The sequence below is a fragment of the Diaphorina citri genome, unplaced genomic scaffold, assembly GCF_000475195.1.
Source record: "Diaphorina citri unplaced genomic scaffold, Diaci psyllid genome assembly version 1.1 scaffold410, whole genome shotgun sequence".
NCBI classification, from domain to species: Eukaryota; Metazoa; Arthropoda; class Insecta; order Hemiptera; family Psyllidae; genus Diaphorina; species Diaphorina citri.
In genome coordinates this window covers 78,412-105,937 of record NW_007377845.1, presented here as the reverse complement: position 1 = coordinate 105,937, position 27,526 = coordinate 78,412, and the positions used below count along the sequence as shown (strand labels likewise).

The 27,526-nt window shown below is 36.3% G+C and overlaps 1 protein-coding gene across 1 annotated transcript in view; it reads left to right on the top strand.

Annotated features, from left to right (window-relative positions):
• LOC103508571 (orexin receptor type 2-like) overlaps positions 1-27,526 on the top strand; it is a 60,863-nt gene that overhangs the window by 9,396 nt on the left and 23,941 nt on the right. The window contains exon 2 of the mRNA XM_008473127.3: positions 13,649-13,724. Within this exon, the coding sequence (XP_008471349.3) occupies positions 13,649-13,724 (76 nt within the window). The remainder of the gene's footprint in view (positions 1-13,648; positions 13,725-27,526) is intronic.

Sequence of the window (27,526 nt, the reverse complement as noted above, 5' to 3'; positions counted from 1 at the left end):
TGTGGGGGGGCGGGAGTGGGGGGGGGGGGGGGGGGTAGAGGAGGCCCTCCCCCCCTCGAAAAAATCCTGGATAAGGCCCTGTTGTATCCCAAAACTATGGGATACAGTCTCGTAAATTGGGTTTAACATAGGTTATTCTGAAGTTTTCGACCATTTTGTGCGATCGCAACACTTTTCTCTGTTCTAGACTCTCTTACTTAACGAACAGAACTGTAAGCACAGAGAAAACACAACAAAGTAGGTACAAATGGTACAATGTACATCTACGAAGAGTAAAAACGGGAAAATTTACGCTATTTTTCGTGCAATAAAATTTTATTTGAAAACCTCTCTTCGCTGTTCTGGTATTATTACCCAAACTTGCACTATTGCAAGACTCCCACATTAGTTTCACATCTTGCACTATTGCAAGACTCCCACATTAGTTCTACATCGAGTGTTGATATAATATTTAGCCCCTTTTTTTGTAAACTGAAACTTAAGAAGGGAAGGTCTCTATAAATAGTTGTACTCACCTAAGATAGCTATTGGACAGCCCTTTTCCTTAATTCAGGTAGATTGCACCACATGGATAATGTTTATTTGGGGTAGAAGCATGTATTACATACTTAGTTCAGGTAATGAAGTAGAATAAACTGTATAACTTACTTCTACAGATTCCACTGTCTGAATGAGACTAACAAGTCTCTGTACTATAGCACTAGTGCAAACAGGAAGATGTATGGGTCCGTATGAGCACAGATTACTTTCTGTAAGGAACAAAAGCCGTAAGAGAGGTTATTTGGAGGATAAATCCACATGAAAAAGAGTAAAAAGTTTAGAAAGCTTTTACAGTCGAAGGAGAAGACCACGATTTACATAATTATGGGATGGGACTCCTGATTACTTTGCGCTTTCCGAATTTCACTCCCATAGGTAATTCCGATCCACTGTATTTTCCTACTTTTCTTTTCGAATGACTTTCTAGTTCTTGTACATTTTGTCTTTTTTCCTTTCCTGTTTTTTCCTCTTGGCCACTTTTGACCTCAAGGGATTTCACATAGTCCTATCCAAACACCTCCTGTGTTTGTTTCTCATAAAAGGATTGCTTTATATGTTTTCCTACGAAAAATTCGTTTTTATTAAGGCTCAAATGGAAAATCAAAGAAAGCCCGTACCATTAGCTTTTATATTGTCAAAGTATTGTTAGCTTTGATATTACTACCTTTGTTGCCCTTTTGTTTCAATTCAAGTTTAATGTTTAAAAATCTTTCATTGTTTAGAATTGTGAAATGTTTTTTTGCTGCCAAGGAGTCATTGTGTTTTCTATTGTCCTAGAACGACACAGGTGACGACGCTTTCAGCCTAATAACCTTCTCTATCAAACTAGCCTGGGTCACAGACCTAGGTTTAATTACTGGCAAGTTCAGATTTTAAGTACCTATCTATGTAGGTACTAAAATTAAAAATAATTTTTTTTACTTTCACATAAAATCAGACTGTCCCATTTCGTCAGCCGATTTCGTGCGAAAATACTAAATACCTACTCGTATTATATACCTATATGTAATTCTCTTTCTTATTCTTCTTCTTCCTCCTCCTCCTTGTCATCTTCCTCTTTCTCATTTGTGTAGTACTTTAGGTAGTTCCCTAATATGATTTTTAAAATCTCTTTGCTTTATCTACCTTAATAAATTCTACTGTAAATACGCCTCACCAAAGAATGGAATCCCACAGCTCTTTCCTTCCCATTTGTCACCGTCTCCTTTCTTCTAAAGAGCTCTTCATATTTCTGTTTATTGCTTCATCTCTTAGTTTTTTTTATTTGTTTAGAGGACTTCAGGATTAAGAAGATGAAAAGTTTAAAATCTCAAAGTGCTCAAAAGAATCTCGAGATTTGAAAATCTTCGCTCTTCGTGTAAAACATTTTTTTTTTTTGAACGAGATGTTTTTTTTCGTTCTCTTTTTTGTGACTAAAAATCTCAAAATTTCACAATGAAGTGAGGAAAGCTAATGTTCCTGACAAGTTAAATGATATGCTTATTTACTTTTTCCTTTTCATCTACGTAGTCGTCAAACACTATAAACATGCAAATTTAATTCCGATTTTTTTTTTCGTTTTAATTTAATATTAAATAAGTATAGGGTAGGTGCCTTGAAGTTATCTTTTGGATCCTGCTTTCAAAAAATAGGGACGCAAAAGGTTTTTTTCCCATAGAGAGAGAGAATTCCTGACAAGTTAAATGATATGCTTATTTACTTTTTCCTTTTCATCTACGTAGTCGTCAAACACTATAAACATGCAAATTTAATTCCTATTTTTTTTTTCGTTTTAATTTAATATTAAATAAGTACAGGGTAGGTGCCTTGAAGTTATCTTTTGGATCCTGCTTTCAAAAAATAGAGACGCAAAGGGATTTTTTTTCACAGAGAGAGAGAGAGAGAGAGAGAGAGAGAGAGAGAGAGAGAGAGAGAGAGAGAGAGAGAGAGAGAGAGGGAAAGAGGATATTAAAAATTTCAATTTACACTTCAAAGCCTCAACACAAATCTTATTTCCTTTTTTTCAAGACGAGAAAATGGGTTGCTGTCCTTGTTTTTATGGGCAGTGTATTATACACCTGTTTAAAATACAGGTCACAACACTCACAGGACTTTTATTACTAAGCGAAAAATCTTTCTATTCAAAAGGAAAAATCCTTGCATATTGCACATACCTAGCTGCAGTTAGGAAAAAAAAAAAAAATCGAACGGAAAGTCTAGTCGTACGTATATGTAGATTCAAACATATTAAAGTTTTGATAAAAGAAAAACACCTTTTCTGCTTTTATGTTAACAAACCACGAAAAAGTCAATTTAAATAACTAAATAAGAAGAAGGGGGAGAAGAAGAAGAAGGAGGAGAAGAAGAAGAAGGAGGAGAAGGAGAAGAAGAAGAAAGAGGAGAAGAAGAAGAAGGAGGAGAAGAAGAAGAAGAAGAAGAAGAAGAAGAAGAAGAAGAAGAAGAAGAAGAAGAAGAAGAAGAAAACCCAACGGCAATGGAAGAAGAAGAAAACCCAACAATAATTTAGTAATCATCAAATACCTAGGCACTTGGCAGTAACTACCAAGCAAGGTACCATACTACCATCTATTATATAGAAGGAGAAGGAGGAGGAGGAGGAGGAGGAGGAGGAGGAGGAGAAGAAGAAGAAGAAGAAGAAGAAGAAGAAGAAGAAGAAGAAGAAAACCCAACGGCAACAACAATAATTTAGTAAGCATCAAATACCTATAGGTACTTGGCAGTAACTACCAAGCAAGGTACCATACTACCATCTATTATACCTACCTGCCTGCTCCTAATGCATTTCCATTTCTACTGAGAAGCACTTGTCAGTCTAGTTTTCTATTCATAAATCTCCGTCGGAGTTTCCAGCTTCCAGAATTGTATCGTCCTTTTGGAGAATTCCCAACGCTCTTCGCAAAATCACAAATTACATCAGCGTTATTATTTCATTACGAGAAAATAATGTTGTACAGATGGAGTTTGAAAATTATTTTGTTTCCGTTTCTAATTTAAACTTTTTTCACATCTTGCACTATTGCAAGACTCCCACATTAGTTCTACATCGAGTGTTGATATAATATTTAGCCCCTTTTTTTGTAAACTGAATAGCTATTGGACAGCCCTTTTTCTTAATTCAGGTAAATTGCATCACATAGATAATGTTTAATTGGGGTAGAAGCATGTATTACATACTTAGTTCAGGTAATGAAGTAGAATTAACTGTATTACTTACTTCTACAGATTCCACTGTCTGAATGAGACTAACAAGTCTCTGTACTATAGCAATAATAGTGCAAACAGGAAGATGTATGGGTCCGTATGAGTTTGTAGATGGGATTTTTAGAACTACCAACATTTTAGACAAGATGTGTTTCCGTCTTCTTTATGAACAAGAATTTTAATAAAACATAGGTTAGAAAAGGAAAGGAGAAGGAGGAAGATGAGAAGGTGTTTTCTTGGAATAAGTTCGATCTACTTGAGTCTAGTTGGGAGATGTTAAAAGTGCATACCGCATAACTGACGAGTAAAAAAGGGAATTCAGCTAAAAATGTAACAGAAAAGGTTAAGCACATTCTCTCCGTAGCTGCCTGATACAGAAGTAAACCAAGTGATTTAATTTAGCATTCATTTTATTGCATTATATTTCTGTCGTTATTCTATCAGTCTGTTTCGAACGTTAATGTTCCCCACAGGGCACGTCTTTATTCCCTTCGAGTGTTTTTCAGCTCATAATGAAAACTGTGATAATATCTTTATTTCGTACTGAAAGCTGATTATTATGGGGGATGGGAATTTGGACAGCACTAAGCAGAAAAGAAAAGCTTCGATTCCCGCCTGGGACGAAGCTTATCAGATAAGGTTCGTTCTCGGACCGGCTGGCTTTCTCCTATCCTGCCCTCCTTCTCTCTTCGATTTCGGGACGATAAGAGCTCCGTTGTTACAGTTCCCTCCATAAAGTGGCATAAAGAAGAGGGGGGGGGGGGGGGATTTTCCAGTTTCAAGATGACAGAATTTCATTAGTTTTGTGGTTTCTCCTTTTCATTCCAGGATAGCTCTTGAAAGAAATTACGACTAATACAGGTGCATTTGTGTGTAGGTATATATTTTACTGCTTAGCAGACAAAAATGCATTTGCCGTTTATAATACTTACACACAACTATGGGCTTAGAGAATTTGCCTTTGAAATAATTGAAATTACTGGGAATAATAAAACGAGAGAGAGAGAGAGAGAGAGAGAGTTAGGAGAGAGAGAGGAGAGAGAGAGAGAGAGACAGAATGTTTTTTATTTACACTCTATTATATAGAATCAAGCGTTTTTAATATGCATTAAATCGTGTCGTTTCCCCAAGAAATAGATACCTATAAGTCTGCTTTTAAGTAGGAAAAAATAACAAAATACATCTCTACCCCAGTTGAAAACTATCGGGGTTTCAATTTACTTGAAGGACAATTTCACCCTTATTAGAATTTACAAGTCATACCAAAGAGCTTTTATTCCCCTTTTGGGTACCTTTATCTACTTGATAACTGAAGCTTTCCCGACTATCAAAAATTGGAAAAATACTGTAGAAAGCGATTGTGAGCTTTATGATGCTTTTAGTACCTTTCAAGTGGTTTTAGTATACCTCTCAAGTATTTAAAAACTTAAAAAGGCGGAAATTCTGAGCCAAATTCCCTTTAGAGATGAACTGTTCAACCTGATCTGAAGAAGGAAGTATTTCTGGAACTTTTTTTCTGCTCAGTTCAAGTATTCCGGCTTGATTTTTTAGAAAAAAAAAAAAAAAAAAAAAAAAAAAAAACAATAATAATTTAATAATAATTTCTCCTCCCAATTCCATTGTTCAAATGAGCCCAATGAGTCTCATTAACTCAAAAGTAAACTCGGCTGTTGTCAATTAACACTGATAAAATTCCTTACCTCAGTTGGGATTTGAACATGTACTTTTCCCCCTTTCCGACCGTTGCATTTAAGCATCAGACCTCAACAGGTTTTCGGCAAACTATTGTAACATACTCTTAAAATCCTCACACTTCCTGACTAGCTACTTTTTATACGAGCTACTTGTACAACTAGAAAGATACAGAAAAAAACTTGATATCCTTTTCTGTTTACATGGTTTTCACAGCTGACGCTTTCCATGTTCTAGTCTTCTGTAGAGTGTACACTTAAAATATGAAAGTAAGGGGAAAGAAATGGAAGGATCAGAGAGAAAAGTTGGATAAAGAGGAAACAGGGGGGAAGGAGATTCAAGGAAGAAAAGAAAAAGGATGAGAAAAATGGAGATAAAATAGAAGGTAGAAACTTTCGAGACTGGTGTGAGAATGAGGGAGAGAACAGTAAGTTAGCTACATACGGTATTCATGTGTAAGATTATCTGTAATAATACACATGTTTCAATAATAAAATTTATTTCACTAGTGATTAGGGAACTGTAGAACTCACTCAGAAAAGGATCTCTACAGGTGGGGCCCCAGAATTTCGATCGGGTCCAAATAGACATAATGAGCAAATTTCATGTGTTAAACGCTTGTAAAATTTGAACAAAATTGGACAAACCAAGAGTTATTGTGAACCGAATAGAAGCAAATAAATAAATAAAAACTAAGGAAATAAAGTATATAAATAAAGTGGAAAAAATGCTCAAGCACTTGACTTCACTTGAGCAAATGTAGTGTTAAATTCACCCTGAAATGGCTGCTTTTGTCCACAACGATTAGTATTCTTATGGTGTGTAGCCAGCTTTCAAGACACGGCTTGCGAGAGGGAATAATAATTGTTTTACGACAAATCTTTCTGTCTCAAAGAACATTCTTCTCGTTGGTATTTATTTTTTTCCATAATCCTGAGCTACATAATCTGCGAGGAGCAACAATAAATCTTGAATAAAATCTAAAGAGGAAGATAAGAGGTTTCTGTCCTGGAGTGATAATATTTTATACTTTTTGAAGCACGTTCTTGTGCCTTTGTCCGAGCGAACTTCGACAATTATGAGGGAATTTCGGGATTTTCGGGTTATGTAGGGACCCTGGTTACCGCCTTTGATACCCCATAAGGTTGTGTCAATTGAGATTTATTAGGCATTCTGTTAGATATTCATACGTTTTATTCATAACACTAAAGGTTTACGAGTACTATGGGTCAAAATCCGTGGAGCCATATTATCCTTAAAAAGGAACTATCCGACCCGTAATACACAGACACCACATACATACAGACTGACATTTTCCCAATATTATTCTATTTGGGTCCCCTCATTGATCCACAATGATTATGAAAAAATTCAAAATTCCAAGGAATGTCTAGAGTCTAGACAAAAGTTATTTATACTGCTCGCATAGGACTGAAAAGTCCCTTTACTCCAGCAGTAGGCTACTACTATTATTGTGGTCAAATTCATTTAATTTTCTCCACGTGTCGTTAAAATTCCCATCAATTATGCATGTGAAAATTACTTGCAGTACCACAGACACTGTAGCAGTTTATGACGTAAGGGATAACACTTGATACCCACTAGACATAACTGCCATGAGTTCTTGACACGCAAAACTGTTTACTGTCATAAATACGGTGTTATAAAACTCAACAATCAGCCTAGTTTATATCCGAAGGGTCATAAGTTCATAAATAAAGAATATTATGATACTCTCATTTTTTTTTTTTTTTTTTTTTTTTTTTTTTTTTTTACATTACATCTTAGCTGACCAGTACTAACAAGGCGTAAATACAAGGTACAAACAAGGTAGGTATAGATACAATAAGGTACAAATAGAGGTACAGATACAAAATACAAGGATAGGTAGCTATTCATCTATTACCTACCTATCTATTTTATATTCTCTTGTTCTTATACAATTGTAAGCTTTATACCATTTTTTTTTTTTTTTTTTTTTTTTTTTTTGAGCACCTAGATTTCTCAGAGGCCTCAGAGCAGTTATCAGATCTTGTTACACTAATTACATCTTAGCTGACCAGTACTAACAAGGCATAAATACAAGGTACAAACAAGGTAGGTATAGATACAATAAGGTACAAATAAAGGTACAGATACAAAATACAAGGATAGGTAGCTATTCATCTATTACCTACCTATCTATTTTCTATTCTCTTGTTCTTATACAATTGTAAGCTTGATCTCCATTCCAATAAATTATTATTGTTTGAGCTATACCATCATCTCTGATTACTTGTAACCAATATTGTTTAACAGGAGGAGGAAATAATTCCAATTTGATTAAACAATCTGGTTTTCTTAAGGTGGATTAAAATGGATTAAAATTGTTTAATCTGATTGGATTAATTTTAATCTCAAACTTTAACGCCGGGCCTTAGAGTCTAGGCTTCAATACTAACAAAGCAGATAATTGAAATGTGAGATGAAAATGCTTGTACGTTGTGTTTCAGTGAGCCTAACTAGTTGGTCTATCTACCACAACAGAAAGCTACCATAACAGTGGTCAAATTTTCCAATGAATGAAAAAACGAGAACAATATTCAATAATGGTTGCGTTTATTCCACAATCATCCAAACATTTTGATAGAATCCTATGTTAAAATACCTAACATACTCAAAAAGCCCATTCAGGGGTTTAGGTGTAGGGGCAAACAGCCCTAGAGGATGGGTTAAGCTTATACAAATCCAAATTACACAAGTTTACCAAGTTCCAAGCTAGAGGGCCAGTAAAAGTGACTCGAAAAATTGCATGTCACGGTTGGGACTCGAACCCCTGCACCGCCCCTCACAGGACTTTTATTACTAAGCGAAAAATCTTTCTATTCAAAAGGAAAAATCCTTGCATATTGCACATACCTAGCTGCAGTTAGGAGAAAAAAAATCGAACGGAAAGTCTAGTCGTACGTATATTATGTAGATTCAAACATATTAAAGTTTTGATAAAAAAAACACCTTTTCTGCTTTTATGTTAACAAACCACGAAAAAGTCAATTTAAATAACTAAATAAGAAGAAGGGGGAGAAGAAGGAGAAGGGGAGAAGAAGAAGGAGGAGAAGAAGAAGAAGAAGGAGAAGAAGAAGGAGGAGAAGAAGAAGAAGGAGGAGAAGGAGAAGAAGGAGGAGAAGAAGAAGGAGGAGGAGAAGAAGAAGAAGGAGGAGGAGGAAGAGAAGAAGAAGAAGAAGAAGAAGAAGAAGAAGAAGAAGAAGAAGAAGAAGAAGAAGGAGAAGGTGTAGAAGAAGGAGGAGGAGAAAGAGGAGAAGTAGAAGGAGAAGGAGGAGGAGAAGAAGAAGGAGGAGAAGAAGAAGAAGGAGGAGGAAGAAGGAGAAAAAGAAGAAGGAGGAGGAGAAGAAGAAGGAGAAGGGGAAGAAGAAGAAGAAGAAAGGATGAAAAAGAAGGAGGAGGAGGAGGAAGAAGAAGAAGAGGAAGAGGAGGTGGAGAAGAAGAAGGAGAAGGAAGAGGAGGAGGAGGAGGAGAAGAATAAGGAGAAAGGAGGAGGAGGATCAGAAGAATAAGGAATTTGTGTGCAAAAAGAAGGAGATCGAAGAGAAGGAAAAATGTGTACAAAATAATATGTACATACCTATAAGTTGGATGAAAGACAAGAATTTGAGACACACAAAAGAGAGAGAGAGAGAGAGGGGAGAGAGAGGGAGAGAGAGAAAGAGAGAGCGAGAGAGCGAGAGAGAGAGAGAGGGGGAGAGAGGGAGAGAGAGAGAGAGAGCTCTATTTCAATATTGCAAGTTATTTCAAATTCAAATGCTCTGTGGAATGACGTAATTGGTGTCCTTGACTTTTGACATACATACTTCCCCTATGTACAATGTACATACCTACCCTGTACCTACTTACCTACCTAAATATTTACCTGCATAAATACCTAACGAGGTATACAGTTGGCTCTCTCCCAACCCCCCCCCCCTCTCTTGCCTTCTGTCTCTCTCTCATCTCTTATTGAATGATTCAATCTTTATTCGTGTTCTTTTGTATATCAATGCCTTATCTCTCTCTTTGCTTCTCTCTCTCTCTCTTACATCCACTTCCATAGAGAGAGAGAGAAAGAAAGGAATATAAAATTCCAAACCTCGGCTGGGATTGAACCCACACCCTCCTGATTACCAGGCGAGCGTCCTGACACTGGTCGCTACTCGATTGAAGTAGCTACTCAATTGTCCTCACGAGGCTGAGTGCACACCGAATTCCAAGCACAGAGCCGAAAAAACCTCGGCCCCGCCGAGAATCGAACCCGGACCTCCTGCGTGCAAGCCTAGTGTGATACCCACTCGGCCACGGAGGTTGCTAGTATAGTATAAATATTTTAACATTATAATTAAGTTGCTACATCGAATTAACGGTTCGTGTTCTTTGATACTTAGAGCAGGTAGTCCGGCGCTATTGTGGGTTTTTCGCTACAATGAATCACTCTTTGTGACAGGAACCTGCTCAGCCCATTTCCTCCCTGGTAATTATAATAAATACATCGAATTAACGGTTCGTGTTCTTTGATACTTAGAGCAGGTAGTCCGGCGCTATTGTGGGTTTTTCGCTACAATGAATCACTCTTTGTGACAGGAACCTGCTCAGCCCATTTCCTCCCTGGTAATTATAATTAATAATAATAATAATAATAATAATAATAATAATAATAATAATAATAATAATAAAGGGGAAAGTAAAAAGTCAGTTTTGGAACAGACTGTTGTAACAAACGTATTTCGTGCCAAAGGGGAGGGATTTTTTAATACAGCACAAATATGCAGTAATGTTTTAATCTATGAAAAAAAGGGGGAAAGGGACAAGGGGTGAGGGAAATTTTACTCGAGGGGAAGGGGTGGGATTTTTTTCACTTGTAAAAGATAGGGGTGAGGGAGAGGGAAAAAAACCCCAAAGCGTGGGAACTTTTACCAGCTGGCCTTGTACACACTGATACGAATAAGTCAGATAGAGATTGGGGATAAATGAAAAGGGAGAGGAGGGAGGAGAGGGAAAGGGAAAACTGGCATTAGAGAGGAGGAGGGAGGAGGAGAAGAATAATAAGTCACAGAGATTGGGTATATAAATGGGAAGAAGGAGGAATATAAGGAAGAGGAGAAGAGGCAGAAAAAAAAAGGAGCGGATTGAGAAAAAGTGAGAGAAGAAGAAGAAGAACATGAAGAAGAATATGAAGAGGTAGAGGAAGAAGAAGAAGAAGAGAAGAAGAAGAAGAAGAAGAAGAAGTAGAAGAAGAAGAAGAAGTAGAAGAAGAAGAAGAAGACGAAGAAAAAGAAGAAGACGAAGAAGAAAAGTCTGAAAACCTAAAGGACATTTTTGCTCATTAATTTTTTAGCTTGATCGGCCTTTTTAAAACTTACTTGGCTTGATCATCCAGAACACACAGGAGACCATTGGGTTTCCCCTCGACCAGCTGCAGACACAGCGTATTGTCCGAGAATTCAATATGGCGCCAACGAATTCCCTCCTTATTCTATTCTATTCTATTCTATTCAAAACTTACTTGGCTTGATCATCCAGAACACACAGGAGACCATTGGGTTTCCCCTCGACCAGCTGCAGACACAGCGTATTGTCCGAGAATTCAATATGGCGCCAACGAATACCCTCCTTGTTGTATTCTTCCTGTTCGTATTGAAACACGTGCTGGTTGAAGTAGTACTGCAGGTGTTCGTTGGCGTAGTTGATGCACAGCTGCTCGAAACTACCAACGAAAAATTAAATGAAAGAAAAATTTTAGTTTGGAAAAAAATAAGCGGAAAGTAATTTAAGTAAAAAAATAATTGGAGTAAAAAGTACCGTAAAAAGTTAGAGAGCAACTAACTGCCAAAGAAAATTTGCGAAACAAAATTTGGTTGGACTGTGACAGCGAAAAATTTAGTAAAGAAAAAGAGTTTTGTTTTTTTGTTTTTTTTTTTTTTTTTTTTTTTTTTTTTTTTTTTTTTTTTTTTTAAGAGGTTTGACAGAGGGAACTTTAACTGCTATGGTCTTATCGTCCCGAAATCGAGGAGAGAAGGAAGACAGGATAGGAGAAAGCCAGCCGTTCCGAGAACGAACATTATCCCATCAGGATAAAATCCGCCCCGGGCGGGAATCGAACCCGCGGCCTAGCGCTTACAAGGCGGACGCGCTACCAACTAAGCTAACTAGGCTGGCCACCACCTAAATCTTGAACTTCCAGAAGTTTGCAACTTGAACAGCTCTCTGGTTGGCCTCCTCTAGGTCATTGTGTGTACAGGTATTCCTCAATTGGTTAAGTTAGTTTCACACTACTATCACGTCACGTCACGTGAACTCATGGAGAGTCAGAAAGATGTACCTATAGTTAAAATTTACCGATAATATTGTAGGTAATCTCGTTCAGGACAGCCACTCTACTATCACGTCACGTGAGCTCACGTGACGTGAGGGCAGTGTTACTATCATGAAAGAAATTACCTACAATCCTACAATGATATGGGAAAACTTTGAACCACCTATTTCTGACTCCCCATGAGCTCACGTGATGTAGCGAGACGTGATGTACACGTAACGTCAGGTGAGCTCACGTGACGTGAGGGCAGTGTTACTATCAAGAAAGAAATTACCTACAAATCCTACAATGATATGGGAAAACTTTGAACCACCTATTTCTGACTCCCCATGAGCTCACGTGACGTAGCGAGACGTGATGTACACGTAACGTCAAGTGAGCTCACGTGACGTGAGGGCAGTGTTACTGTCAAGAAAGAAATTACCTACAAATTCAAATTAAAATCCGCCCCGGGCGGGAATCGAACCCGCGGCCTAGCGCTTACAAGGCAGACGCACTACCAACCAAGCTAACTAGGCTGGCCCCTTTATTTATTTCAAGAAATAATTTTGGCCACATAAGTAAAATAAAAATGTAGCAGGAAGAGAACGAAAAAGAGAGAGTGAGGGAGAGAGAGAGAGAAGGAGGGAGAGGGATAGAAAACGAATGAGAGAGAAAAAGAAAGAGAGATGGAGAGAGAGAGAAATAAGGAGGGAGAGAGAGAGAGGGAGAGAAAGGGTGAGTGAGAGAGAGAAAGAGAGAGAGAGAGAAGGAGAGAAAACGAATGAGAGAGAGAGAGAAAAAGAAAGAGAGATGGAGAGAGAGAAATAAGGAGGGAGAGAGAGAGAGATAGCTTAATCCCGGTAGCTATAAAAGAAGAAAGAAAATCCTACAAACTTTACGTTAACAAATTGAGGCCCATTCTTTTTTTTCTCCCTCTCTCTCTCTCTCTTTCCTTCTCTCGCTCTTTCTTTTGTTTCTTAATACTTTTTGTTTTGAATGCCTACCAAGCCTCCCATAATTAAGAAAGTAAGAGAGAGAGAGAGAGAGAGATTGAAAATAAGAGGGAGTAGAAAGAACAAGGGAGGAGGGAAATGAGAACAGAAAAGGGAAAGGAAGGAGGACAAGAAGATGGAGGAGGAGGAGGAAGAGGAAGAAGAGGAGGAGCAGAAGAAAGAGGAGGAAGAGGAAGAAGAAGAAGAGGAGGAGGAAGAGGAGGAGCAGGAGGAAGAAGAAGAAGAGGAGGAGGAGGAAGAGGAAGAAGGGGAGGAGCAGAAGGAGGATTAGGAGAAGGAGTAAGAGGAGGAGGAGGAAGAGGAGGAGGAGGAGGAAGAGGAGGAGGAAGAAGAGGAAGAAGAGGAGGAGGAGGAAGAGGAAGAGGAAGAAGAGGAGGAGGAAGAAGAGGAGGAGGAAGAGGAAAAGAGGAAGAGGAAGAAGAGGAGGAGCAGGAGGAGGAGGAAGAGAAAGAAGAGGAGGAGGAAGAGAAAGAAGAGGAAGAGAAGGACTTTGTTTATTAGTCCTTATTTATTTCGCATGTTTTTCTTAGAATAACTTCGTTATTTCTTATTAAAAAAAAAAAAAAAAAAATCTTAGGTAGGTAGGTATATCTTTTTTCACGTTTTTTTAAGGAATATTCCAAAGGTGCTCTAATTTTATCTATATCAGGATACCTACATATCTGCTTACCTATCGAAGGAAGGAACATATCGAAGGAACGGAGTTTTTTTCTTCTTCTTCTTCTTCTTCTTCTTCTTCTTCTTCTTCTTTTTCTTCTTCTCCTTCTCCTTCTCTTTCTCCTTCTCCTTCTCTTTCTCTTTCACCTTCTTCTCCTCCTCCTTCTTCTTCTTCTCCTTCTTCTTCTCGTTCTTCTTCTTTTTCTTCTTCTTCTTCTTTTTTCTGCAATTCAGATCGACAACGTCCCGAGCTAAGAACAGCATCATTATCATTTGGATCACATCGGTTGTATTTGGTAAGTAGACATTTCTTACATATTCTTGAGAGTTCATTGCACAGGTCGTTACATTAATTAGACTTACTTTATCATGGACACTCGTTGTTATGTTGAAAGCCCAGGAGAGGTAATAGAACAGCCGCGGTAAACACTAAAAGTTCACAGGAAAAAGACGGAAAGACGGAACATAGCAAGGAGTGTGCATGATAAAGTAAGTCTAATTAATAGACATTTCTTGTTTACAATAAGATACTCGTAAGTAGTCAGATAGAATTACTTTATCATGGACACTCGTTGTTATGTTGAAAGCCCAGAAGAGGTAATGGAACAGCCGCGGTAAACACTAAAAGTTCACACGAAAAAGACGTTAAGACGGAACATAGCAAGGAATGTGCATGATAAAGTAAGTCTAATTAATAGACATTTCTTGTTTACAATAAGATAAGTAGTCAGTGGAGATAGTTCCCAATGGACCACTGAAGTTAATCAACGTTGTGCGTGGTATCCGGATGAATGACCCATATCACTCGGGGGCACGGTTGGTCCAGTGGTAACGCGCTTGCTTGCCATGCAGAAGGTCCCGGGTTCGAATCCCACCATCGACAAAAAAGAAACTTTCGAGACTGGTGTGAGAATGAGGGAGAGAACAGTAAGTTAGCTACATACGGTATTCATGTGTAAGATTATCTGTAATAATACACATGTTTCAATAATAAAATTTATTTCACTAGTGATTAGGGAACTGTAGAACTCACTCAGAAAAGGATCTCTACAGGTGGGGCCCCAGAATTTCGATCGGGTCCAAATAGACATAATGAGCAAATTTCATGTGTTAAACGCTTGTAAAATTTGAACAAAATTGGACAAACCAAGAGTTATTGTGAACCGAATAGAAGCAAATAAATAAATAAAAACTAAGGAAATAAAGTATATAAATAAAGTGGAAAAAATGCTCAAGCACTTGACTTCACTTGAGCAAATGTAGTGTTAAATTCACCCTGAAATGGTTGCTTTTGTCCACAACGATTAGTATTCTTATGGTGTGTAGCCAGCTTTCAAGACACGGCTTGCGAGAGGGAATAATAATTGTTTTACGACAAATCTTTCTGTCTCAAAGAACATTCTTCTCGTTGGTATTTATGTAGCAGTTGTTCCATTGCTACGAAATAAAAACGGCGGTCGAACACTCATCTTTTAAAACCCCAATTTAAAAAAAAAAAAATCCTTACCTCAGTTGGGATTTGAACATGTACTTTTCCCCCTTTCTGACCGTTGCATTTAAGCATCAGACCTCAACAGGTTTTCGGCAAACTATTGTAACATAATCTTAAAATCCTCACACTTCCTGACTAGCTACTTTTTATACGAGCTACTTGTACAACTAGAAAGATACAGAAAAAACTTGATATCCTTTTCTGTTTACATGGTTTTCACAGCTGACGCTTTCCATGTTCTAGTCTTCTGTAGAGTGTACACTTAAAATATGAAAGTAAGGGGAAAGGAATGGAAGGATCAGAGAGAAAAGTTGGATAAAGAAGAAACAGGGGGGAAGGAGATTCAAGAAAGAAAAGAAAAAGGATGAGAAAAATGGAGATAAAATAGAAGGTAGAAACTTTCGAGACTGGTGTGAGAATGAGGGAGAGAACAGTAAGTTAGCTACATACGGTATTCATGTGTAAGATTATCTGTAATAATACACATGTTTCAATAATAAAATTTATTTCACTAGTGATTAGGGAACTGTAGAACTCACTCAGAAAAGGATCTCTACAGGTGGGGCCCCAGAATTTCGATCGGGTCCAAATAGATATAATGAGCAAATTTCATGTGTTAAACGCTTGTAAAATTTGAACAAAATTGGACAAACCAAGAGTTATTGTGAACCGAATAGAAGCAAATAAATAAATAAAAACTAAGGAAATAAAGTATATAAATAAAGTGGAAAAAATGCTCAAGCACTTGACTTCACTTGAGCAAATGTAGTGTTAAATTCACCCTGAAATGGCTGCTTTTGTCCACAACGATTAGTATTCTTATGGTGTGTAGCCAGCTTTCAAGACACGGCTACAATAATAGTAGTAGCCTACTGCTGGAGTAAAGGGACTTTTCAGTCCTATGCGAGCAGTATAAATAAGCACTACTATTATTATTATTTCTATTGGTATATACTCAAAAGCTCTAACATTCCAGAAATACTAATCTTGCTAATATCTGGAATAATACAAGATTTCCCAAAGGATTAGGAAAATTGTTTCTTCTTGCATTTTAAATTTGGTAAAAAAAAAAAAATAAAAAAAAGTAAACCTACATAATTATCCCAAATTGTATGGCCGCCTGACAACACAAAATATATGCAATGTGGTGGGCATGTAAAATTGTAAACCCACCGGAAAAGCTCGTCTTGTTGAACTAAATTTTATGAAAACAACTGAAAACCTAATAGCCCTGCAGTGTGCTGTCTGACAGATACTTAGGGGTATGCAAAAAGTAAAATGCGCTCCTCCCGCAGATATCAGAGGATTTGAATTGCTTTGAAGACCAGGCAACTTTGGAAAGTTCGCTCAGAATTAACCAAACTGGTATTTTTAATTTTCATTAATAATTTAATCCAACGGGAATTATAATTCTCCCAGAATTTTCCTAGGGCGCTGAAATCGACTAATTTGTATACTTTTTTTCCAGTGGGTAACACAAAATATATGCAATGTGGTGGGCATGTAAAATTGTAAACCCACCGGAAAAGCTCGTCTTGTTGAACTAAATTTTGTGAAAACATTTCCCAAAGGATTAGGAAAATTGTTTCTTCTTGCATTTTAAATTTGCTAAAAAAAAATAAAAAAAAGTAAACCTACATAATTATCCCAAATTGTATGGCCGCCTGATAACACAAAATATATGCAATGTGGTGGGCATGTAAAATTGTAAACCTACCGGAAAAGCTCGTCTTGTTGAACTAAATTTTATGAAAACAACTGAAAACCTAATAGCCCTGCAGTGTGCTGTCTGACAGATACTTAGGGGTATGCAAAAAGTAAAATGCGCTCCTCCCGCAGATATCAGAGGATTTGAATTGCTTTGAAGACCAGGCAACTTTGGAAAGTTCGCTCAGAATTAACCAAACTGGTATTTTTAATTTTCATTAATAATTTAATTCAACGGGAATTATAATTCTCCCAGAATTTTCCTAGGGCACTGAAATCGACTAATTTGTATACTTTTTTCCAGTGGTCTGAACACACTAGGGTTATTCACATAGGAATAAATAAGTCATGGTATTTCAAAACTCATGTTGGAAAAACCACAATGGAAATCTTTCAGTTGACTCTCTTTCATTTCGGTACTTTGCTTCACCGAATTGTGTGCTCAAAGTTTTAAAACGTGGTCTTATTTTCACTTATAAATTACGTATGCTTGAGAATTAGAAATGAGTGTTTCATTAAGTCCGCACATGGTTTCTGTCCTATTACAAACTTCATTCTATTTTAAAATCTTCAAGACAATAATTTATTGTTTTAAACATTAATTGAGGAAGTTTATAGAAGAATGAGATTTCAATAGAGCACAGTTCCGAAAAGGATCCTTCATTCATAGACCTCCTTAACCCATAAATGTCCAAGACACGGCTTGCGAGAGGGAATAATAATTGTTTTACGACAAATCTTTCTGTCTCAAAGAACATTCTTCTCGTTGGTATTTATTTTTTCCATAATCCTGAGCTACATAATCTGCGAGGAGCAACAATAAATCTTGAATAAAATCTAAAGAGGAAGATAAGAGGTTTCTGTCCTGGAGTGATAATATTTTATACTTTTTGAAGCACGTTCTTGTGCCTTTGTCCGAGCGAACTTCGACAATTATGAGGGAATTTCGGGATTTTCGGGTTATGTAGGGACCCTGGTTACCGCCTTTGATACCCCATAAGGTTGTGTCAATTGAGATTTATTAGGCATTCTGTTAGATATTCATACGTTTTATTCATAACACTAAAGGTTTACGAGTACTATGGGTCAAAATCCGTGGAGCCATATTATCCTTAAAAAGGAACTATCCGACCCGTAATACACAGACACCACATACATACAGACTGACATTTTCCCAATATTATTCTATTTGGGTCCCCTCATTGATCCACAATGATTATGAAAAAATTCAAAATTCCAAGGAATGTCTAGAGTCTAGACAAAAGTAGAATTTTATTTTTTATAGATTTATTTGCGCATTTATGGTTTTCATCTATTTTTCATTTATAATATTTATGCCTATAATTATCATTATTGAAAATTACAAAGGTAAATGTTCTCTCTCTCGCTCTAGCTTTCTCTCTCTCCCTCCCTCCCTCTCTCTCTCTCTCTTTCTTTTAATACTAAAATTGAACAAGAATTTTTCTGCCATCTTTCAATAATTCATTCATTTTCACAAGAAAAAATCCTATTCTTTTATTTGAAAAGCAAACGAAACTTCGGCGCATAATTTTATTAAAAGGAAGAGAAAAAAGTTTTTTGTTTAACTTTGTGTAATTAGTTTTATTTCAACCTGGGTTAGTGGTGTTGTCCTAACACAACCAAATTTCGTAAGAAAAGAGAAAAAAGTTTTTTGTTTAACTTTGTGTAATTAGTTTTATTTCAACCTGGGTTAGTGGTGTTGTCCTAACACAACCAAATTTCGTAAGAAAAGTTATTACCAAACATCCCTGCTCAAAGTTCCACTTTATGTAAACACTACCTACGTAGGTACCTACCTATGTAGGTACCTGCCTCTGTAGGTACCTATCTACCTACCTATGTAGGTACCTACCTATATAATAATAACAGGAAATTCAAGTATGCAAGCTTATTTAGTACTTCCAACTTTTTTATTAATTAGAAATCATCTTTATTTAATAGTGCTGTATACTGCTCGCATAGGACTGAAAAGTCCCTTTACTCCAGCAGTAGGCTACTACTATTATTGTGGTCAAATTCTCAATGACTTCGTTTTCTTTTTTCGTTTCTTCGTTTTCTTCCCATGCAACCTCTACATTTTTCAAAATGCGAAAGAAGAAAATTGGGAAACTTAAGTTATAATAATAATAATAATAATAGTGCTTATTTATACTGCTCGCATAGGACTGAAAAGTCCCTTTACTCCAGCAGTAGGTTACTATTTCATACCTCGGCTCGGATTGAACCCACGCCCTCCTGTTTACCAGGCGAGCACCTTGACCACTACACAACCGAGGCTGGTTCAGTTATAGTGGGTACCAGAATAAGAAACAGTGAAAGTTAATTCAAAAGAAAATCTTCATGGACAGAAAGGGACTGAAGAGTGCCTGGAGGGAACTTTGGAATGAATGGGAGCAGTCCTACTTGGTATTATCAATAGGAAAATTACCTTTGTTTCAAGGCAGTGCCGAAGATAGCAGTTTTAAAATGGCTAAACCTTTCTACATACATAATTATTGGGTTTTATATCACAGAATGGACATACATACCTAACTGGTACAAGCTAGGTTATATGTGGGAAACTTTTCAGCTTCTCTTGAATGATAAATAGATGCAAGGAAAACAGACACCAATATGCAAAGAACAAAACTTGAAGATACTTCCTTTTTACTGTTATTATCATTATAAATGCATACGGAATTCGAAGTATAAATAATCTGCAGAAAAAGAGAAGAAAAGTAAATTTATAGCACTTCAAAAATTCCTTATTTAATAGTTAGTTTTTTTCCACCCTAAAGGTGGATTTGCAATATTTGTTTGTTTCAATATCTAATGCCAGAAGCTGATAGGTATTAGCCAAGTTTTTTAGTTTGCATTTTTATTTTATATTATTTTTTTCTTAGAACGGATAGTAGTTGTAGGGTTTGTACATTTTTTTATTTAATCAAGGTGTATTGAATTACTCGTTCCCAACTTTATTTCTAAGTAAACATACATATTTTTTTTTTTTTTTTTTTCCTGGTTCAAATTTTCACCAAGTTCATAAAAAATACACTACACGTTTTCCTTTAAGCACTTCAACTTCATGCCTTTAGCAACAACCCGTTGGAACATGTTTTCTTTAGAAATAATAAAGTGAATAAGGTCTTTCCTTTCCGTTTAATTAGCCCTTTGAATGCTACAGTAACATGATAAACCTACTTTCAAAAAGGGGTTAAAAGATATGCTAGATTCAAAAGTCATTCGTTTCCAGAGCTGTATTGAATACTCGTTTTGTGTGAGAATAGGAAGAGAGGAAAAACCATCACAACTAAGGAAATACGAGTACCAGAAAACCTATCAAAATCAAGCCAGGGGATTATACGAGTATTCCGGGTTCGATTCCCGGAAACGTCATATTCTCCGTGGGAAAGCTTGGAACAAACAGCTAATAAATATTTTCACCATTCACAGAAAAATCCCAAGTCCCTCTTTTGTGACGTGTGACGTCTCACTCATTTCTATTCCCATATTTATCCTCCCATGTCCCATGTTTCTCTTCCCATATTTCCCGTCCCATGTTTCTCGTCCCATGTTTCTCTTCCCATGTTTCTCGTCCCATGTTTTCCTTCCCATGTTTCTCTTCCCATGACCCAATCTCCAAGGAGATCTTATCATTCTCTTCTTTCTTCCTTCCCCTCTGTCTTTTCTCTCCCACATTTTTCTTTATTTCCTGTTTATCCCTTCTTGGTCCTTCTCCTTCCCCTCTCCTAGTCATTCCCGATTAGTCTCTTTCTCTGGGAAACATGGAGACTTTCATTCGCACAATATTGACAAAGAGAAAATAATACCTGCATAGACAAATAGACATGTTGTCAATATTTACGACAAAAATATTTCCGGTACAGACGACTTTGTTCAGCCTTTTTTCAGTTTTACGTATATTTTTTATCCTTTTTTGTCCCTTTTCAATTGTTTTTATCCTTTTTTCAACTGCAGGTACCGATAGAAATGAAAATGTTTGATCCGAAAATAGAAATGTTTGAGCTTGAAGATAACGTAAATAACGCAAGATAATACGATAGCGGAAATAAATATTTGGGCTGAAAAAATATAGATATGTTTGGACTGAAAAAATATAGATAGTCGAAATATTAAAAATTAATCTTTAAAGAGATAGAACAAAGGAAGGAGAGAGAGAGAGAGAGAGAGAGAGAGAGAGAGAAAGAGAGATAGTAATATGTGTCCTGTAAATCCTATTTTTAGCTAAACGCAATAAAAATACTGAAATAGATCAGTTGCGCTTACTTGGGTGATGTGTCAAAGTCATAGAGCAGGAAAAATGAGGACCAACGGAATTTTTCTTTTTCTTCTAGAACTTCTAGATCCCGAGATAAATCGATTTAAAAAATACCAATAAATCGTGAACTTTGACGTCACGGCATACGCTCCCGTAGGCGATGACGTCACATCAAATGTTCCGAACAAAGCTCCCTTGCAGGCAACGCATTAATGTGTTTGTGCGCATAAGTTTCTGCGCAGTTCTTTCTGCTCCTCCGCTAGCGCGCTTGCATAGTGGCGCTACCTAATGGACGAAAAAACAACTGCGTAAAGTCTGACGTCACACATATTTGAACTCTTTCATTAGAACGGAAAATAAAAATTGAATTTTCGACCTTTAAAGTTATTTTTTCGGAGTTTTAACCTCAGATTTGGATTATTACCAACTTTTTTACATAGGAATCGACCATTTATTTATAATTTTTACCCATTTGCAACTGCTCCATTAATTAATATTTTTTTCTTTAGTAAGTACTTTCATATTTTTTTTTTCATATTTATTATTGAATCAAGCTAAAAAATTATTCGTTATTAAAATTTTAAATCCCAGCGCAAAGGGGGGGGGGAATATTCAACCTACGCCTGTCAATTTTACATGTGCGAAATAAATCAAACGTTGAGTACAAAATACTTTGACGACTAAAAATACATCCAATATGCCTGAACGTCATGCACAAGTACCTGTCCCGTACAAGAGTCTTTGATAATACCTAAATAATACTAATTACTACAGCAGACGAGGATATCGAAAAAAGGCAGAACTTTTATCTTCCAAGGCAACCCAGTCGCGCGACTTTCAGTGGCTATCATTTTTAGCTGCGCCCCGCAGTGATTGTATGTGTCCAGGTCTTAGTCCACGGATAGTTCGCGTGGCGGCGTGGGGTCGCACGACTCCATTTTACTACAGCCAGTCACTTCACTATCAGGTAGACCGGACAGGTACACTGATCCAGGTCCACTTTTAGTAGCGTGCAGTCGCATGCAAAACCAAACCTATGAAATGATACAGAGTCTATAAAAGGATAGAGGTGTCTTTATTATTTTGTCTTTATCAGATTTCAAATTTTAATTTCAGCTTCCATGGCGTAGTGGTCACTGCGCTCGCCTTGCACGAGGGAGACCCGGTTCGATTCCCGCGGGGTCAAGGAAATTTGTATCATTGCAAAAATAAATGATTGATTCCGTGACTGGCTGGTGCGGGGGCCACTCAGCCTCGGAGGAAAATGAGTAGCTATGGCATATAAATGCGCATAGCGACCGGTGCCAGCATGGTAGGTAAACATTGGATTTTAGGATTATTGAGATATTGGGAAAATCCTACAATGCTGCAGTGAGCACCAAAGTTGTGACATAATAACACAAAGAAACTGCATTTACATTATCAGATTTGAAATTTGCCACCTAAAAGCCAGAAATAAAAGCTATGCCACTGTGTGTTCTAAAAATCGAGGACACGAACTAGATTCTCATCCTAAACATTTCGACAAGCTTGTTGAATTCACTGCAACACAATACAGAAGAACAACCGTTGTAATTTTCCAGCGAGGTGAATGTTCAAGTTTTCCAAGCTGACATGCAAAGATATTAGCGAAAGTTTTTCAAGTTCTTTTCTTTCTTTAATTTTGTTTGCTATGAATAATTATAATTAACCCCCTGTTGGATGAGCAAAACGAAACCAGAGATTTCTTTGTCTTTTATTTTATGTTTGTTGTTTTGTTTCATACACAGCGATGTAAAATCCTCTACAGCTTGTAGATGATTTAAGTTCTTTTACTGTTTTACTAATCGTGAGCTTGGGATTTACTTTCTGGGATATTTTATCAAATGACAATAGGGTATTTTATCAAATTTTACCAAATTAAAACTCTTTTCTTCATTTAATCTAAAAAAAAATCACTTGATTTTCATTTTTATATCTTTCATGAGCAATAATTATCATCTATTGTTAGCTTAATCCCCTTTATTTCATCTTTAATTTTAGACCCCGTCTGTACACGGGAAAAGGTGAAGAAAAAAGAAGAATTCTAATTTATTCACAAAATGCTGATTCTAACCCTATGTAAAATTACGTAATAGCTACGGACACTATTGACTTGTTTATTGAGATATTGGGAAAATCCTACAATGCTGCAGTGAGCACCAAAGTTGTGACATAATAACACAAAGAAACTGCATTTACATTATCGGATTTCAAATTTGCCACCTAAAAGCCAGAAATAAAAGCTATGCCACTGTGTGTTCTAAAAACACTGTAGGAGTTGCAGTCCATGAGTTTCATGATGTCTTCGAAGTAGGACTTCCTGGGTCTTCCTCTCGGTCTTCTTCCTTCTACTTTCTGCTTTTTCATCACTAATATACTGGAAGGGAAAGTAGAAGGAAGAAGACCTCTTATGTATTATTATTATTATTATTTCACTTCACTAGGTAAATATGCTTTACTTAAAGCTTTAAGAACTTTCAAGCTTTGATAGGTACCTATCTACCTATATTACAGAACATAGGTAAGTTCTGTTAGCTCACTGTTCTTCTCATTTCAAATACTTTATTCTGGAAAATTAAAACCTTCCTTTACAAAGTTTCAGAGTTTAATAATGTGGTTACTGCTTTGGATATGCTCCTTAGCAACGATTAAATCATCATTATATATATATAAAAAAAAACTATGATTCAACCTTGCCTGTCTTTCAAAATTTTTCTATATTCTATTCTTAATACCTATCAAAAGCATATTAATATTATCTCTTAATGTTCAATTAGACATTTAGGGATTAAACATTTTACAAGGAAGTTGATGAGTTACAAATAAATTAATTTAAAAGCAATAGTGATCAGCACCTCTTATGTCATCATCATCATGTACTAAAGGAACTGCCTTGTCGTTGTAGTCAACGATTAAGATGTTCTTAGTGAATCTGATTTTGACTTTATTATGTTCTAATTACTTGTCTTCAAGTTATAACGCAAACTTTTTTTTCGAGTCCCAAAAAGAAAACTTTGGAAGTTTCGTTTTCTTTACTCAATTGAAATTCTGTCAATTTCAAACACTACAAGTATTTTGGGAACAATAGAAAAATAAAGAAAAGGTGAAGGACGTTACAAAAAACGTTTTTTTGCCCTTTTTTTTTCAATTGTTATTTTAATTGTGTTAAGCATAAATGCTTGTCATAAATGTCATTAAATTCTTGTTACAAATTTCATTCCGCGCTTAATACACTATACTAAATTTTATGACTTGACTTTTTTAGATTTTCAGTATTTTTTTTTCTTCTTCTTCTTCTTCTTCTTCTTCTTCTTCTTTTATTATTTTTTACTCTGGCAATGGCACCATAAGTTGCTAGACCAAGGGATGGTTAAAAGTGAGCGCAAAGAAAGAAAATAACTGTCCTATACACTAGAATTATTGACAGTTCAGATAAGTCAAAGATAAAATGACTAATAGACTCTTTGGAAACGTTGTACTAAAGATATAAAAAGAGGAACCGTTTCATTTTTTAGGAGAACATTTTTCATGTACACATTTTTTTAACATGACATAAAACTTTGGGATTTTATAAATGTCACTCATTTCATAGCTTTCATTTGTCTTTTTTTATATATACATAATAATCCCTTTTGTTCCTAACAGTATCTAGGTTTGTAAGTAGGTACCTACTTGAAAAGAAGAACATTCAAAAGAAATGTATAGGGCTATGAATTAGTATTGTAGGTAGGTACCCAGAGTAATTGGGTTTTTGGTGGTAGGTTGGGGGAACAGATATCTAGTAGAGGTATTACACATAAAAAGTGTACTAAGTTTTCCTCGGGAAATATGTTCAGTCCATATTAACTTTAATAACATCTTCCGGCTACAAAGCCCAGTCCACTTTATCCTCTCAAATTCTTCCGTGAGGGGGGAAAAGCATGTGTGATTTTTCACATCTGGCTTTCAAACAAATTTTAATGCTATTAACTGCTTTAATATAGGTTGCCATAAGTATAGTATATTTTTAAAATAACATTTAAAATTTCAATTTAAACTCCTAAACTTATCTCGTGTTGCCAATAATGCGATAATGGTTTTGAACAAATTATATGAACGCCGTGTAACTATGTAAATATGCAATATGCCACACAAAAATAATTAGTGGAGATGTCTGATTTACTTCTCTTGTAAAGCTACAGTGTTATTAGTTCAGTGAACTGTTGACCCTCTACAGAGAAGAGGATCCTCCGAAGAGTCAACAAAGCTAAAATATTAGGCAATTTTCTTTTGTAGGACTAAAGAGTGTAAGAAAAAATAATAAATTGAGTCAAAAGTTTTAATACAAAATTTCCTTCTATTTATATCGTTTAGGTTTCTTTTGTACTTATTTGTGTGGAAAATATAATAAAAATTGAAAGCACGTAAAAGCTCTCTATTGGGGTTTCAGAATTGAAAAAAAAAAGTCGGAGGAAATCGAAGAAAAGTAATTAAGAAAAGAATAGCTACTTCAATATTTTGAGAGGTTGAGGATGAGAGGCTAATCATGGTTTTTGCTAAATGGAAAATCATAAAATATTATTCTTTTATTTTTTAGCCTGGGAACTTAGTTTCATTTGGGAGGAGAGGAGAATGGAGGTCTCCTGAAGGAAGAAAGGTTTCCGGGGTTGATATTAAGGACTTGTCATGATGAGCCAGACAAAAAGTTGAACTCTCCAAGGAAGGCTGAGTTAAAAAAAAACCTTTTAAGTACAGGTAAAATCTTGACTTGTGCTACAGTAAAACGCTTTAACTAAACCTGTAGACTGTAGTCCTCGGTCTACAGCGTGGAGATCCAGGGTTAGAAATAGAAACTCATGCAGGTAAAATGTTACAACACCATGACTTAGCTACGTCTTCATAATTTTCTTTTATTGTCCAGGATGTGTTTACTTTTGTCAGTCGTTCTTGTTGTGACAATTTTGACATACTTGAGAATGAACTCTTTTTTCCTCTGATAGAAAGAGAGAAAGAGAGAGAGAGAGAGAGGGGGGGTCAAGAAGAAGGAAGTAAAGGTATTTCAAAGTATCTAAAGGTAGACGAAATTTCCTTCAAAGTGAGTTTTCGAGAGTGAGAGTTCCGAATTAAACTTCCCCATATTCCCACGTTACCCACGTAGTAAACAAGTCATCAATTATATGATTTACGAAAACCAGGACGAAAACAGTACTTCATATTTACTTGTAATTCTACAATATTATACTGCTGTGAATACACGTTTTCCTTTAAGCACTTCAACTTCATGCCTTTAAGCAACAACCCGTTGGAACATGTTTTCTTTAGAAATAATAAAGTGAATAAGGACTTTCCTTTCCGTTTAATTAGCCCTTTGAATGCTACAGTAACATGATAAACCCACTTTCAAAAAGGGGTTAAAAGATATGCTAGATTCAAAAGTCATTCGTTTCCAGAGCTGTATTGAATACCCGTTTTGTGTGAGAATAGGAAGAGAGGAAAAACCATCACAACTAAGGAAATACGAGTACCAGAAAACCTATCAAAATCAAGCCAGAGGATTATACGAGTATTCCGGGTTCGATTCCCGGAAACGTCATATTCTCCGTAGGAAAGCTTGGAACAAACAGCTAATAAATATTTTCACCATTCACAGAAAAATCCCAAGTCTCTCTTTTGTGACGTGTGACGTCTCACTCATTTCTATTCCCATATTTATCCTCCCATGTCCCATGTTTTCCTTCCCATATTTCTCGTCCCATGTTTCTCGTCCCATGTTTCTCGTCCCATGTTTCTCTTCCCATGTTTCTCGTCCCATGTTTTCCTTCCTATGTTTCTCTTCCCATGACCCAATCTCCAAGGAGATCTTATCTCCTTTTAAGTTGGGTTGGGTAAACGAAGACTATGCGAGAATCCCGCCATTAAAGTTTAAAGACTACAAAAATGAAATAACCTTTTAAGTTGGGTTGGGTAAACGAAGACTATGCGAGAATCCCGCCATTAAAGTTTAAAGACTACAAAAATGAAATAAAAAATAAAGCAAAATAAAGATCGTCTCTTACTGGACCCTCACAGGTTCAAGTGGTCCTTTACACGAGTATAGTGGTTATCGTTCACCGATAAATCCATTGTTATAAACATTGTGGCTACAACAAAAACTCCTACGTGAATAAAAAAAACATGAAAATATGCTACTTTTATTCAGAAGAGTGTCTGGGTATGTAAATACGTATATCACAGATACTTTATACATACCAATACAATTTATGTGTAACGGAAATTATATTTTTCTCGATGCATATAACACAACTTGTCCTCAGAAGTTAGAGAGGAAATTAGGGAGATTTACCGTCTTCAGTGTATCATTCTACTCGTATAACGGATTTCGTCTGAATATGGCCAATTCGAACTTGATAAAAACTGCATCAACTTTCTACTAGGTCAATGAACTGAAGAACTCGCTCAAAAAGGCTCTCAAAGGGGCGTTAAAGACCCTACGGGGCCTATAAAATTTGTTGGGCATAATCGAGCAAGGAAGACCTTGCTGTAAACATTTATGATGGTAGTATGTTATTAAAACCATTAAATTCAAGAGACCTTGTTAGTTTAGAGTGCGGGAGTAAAGG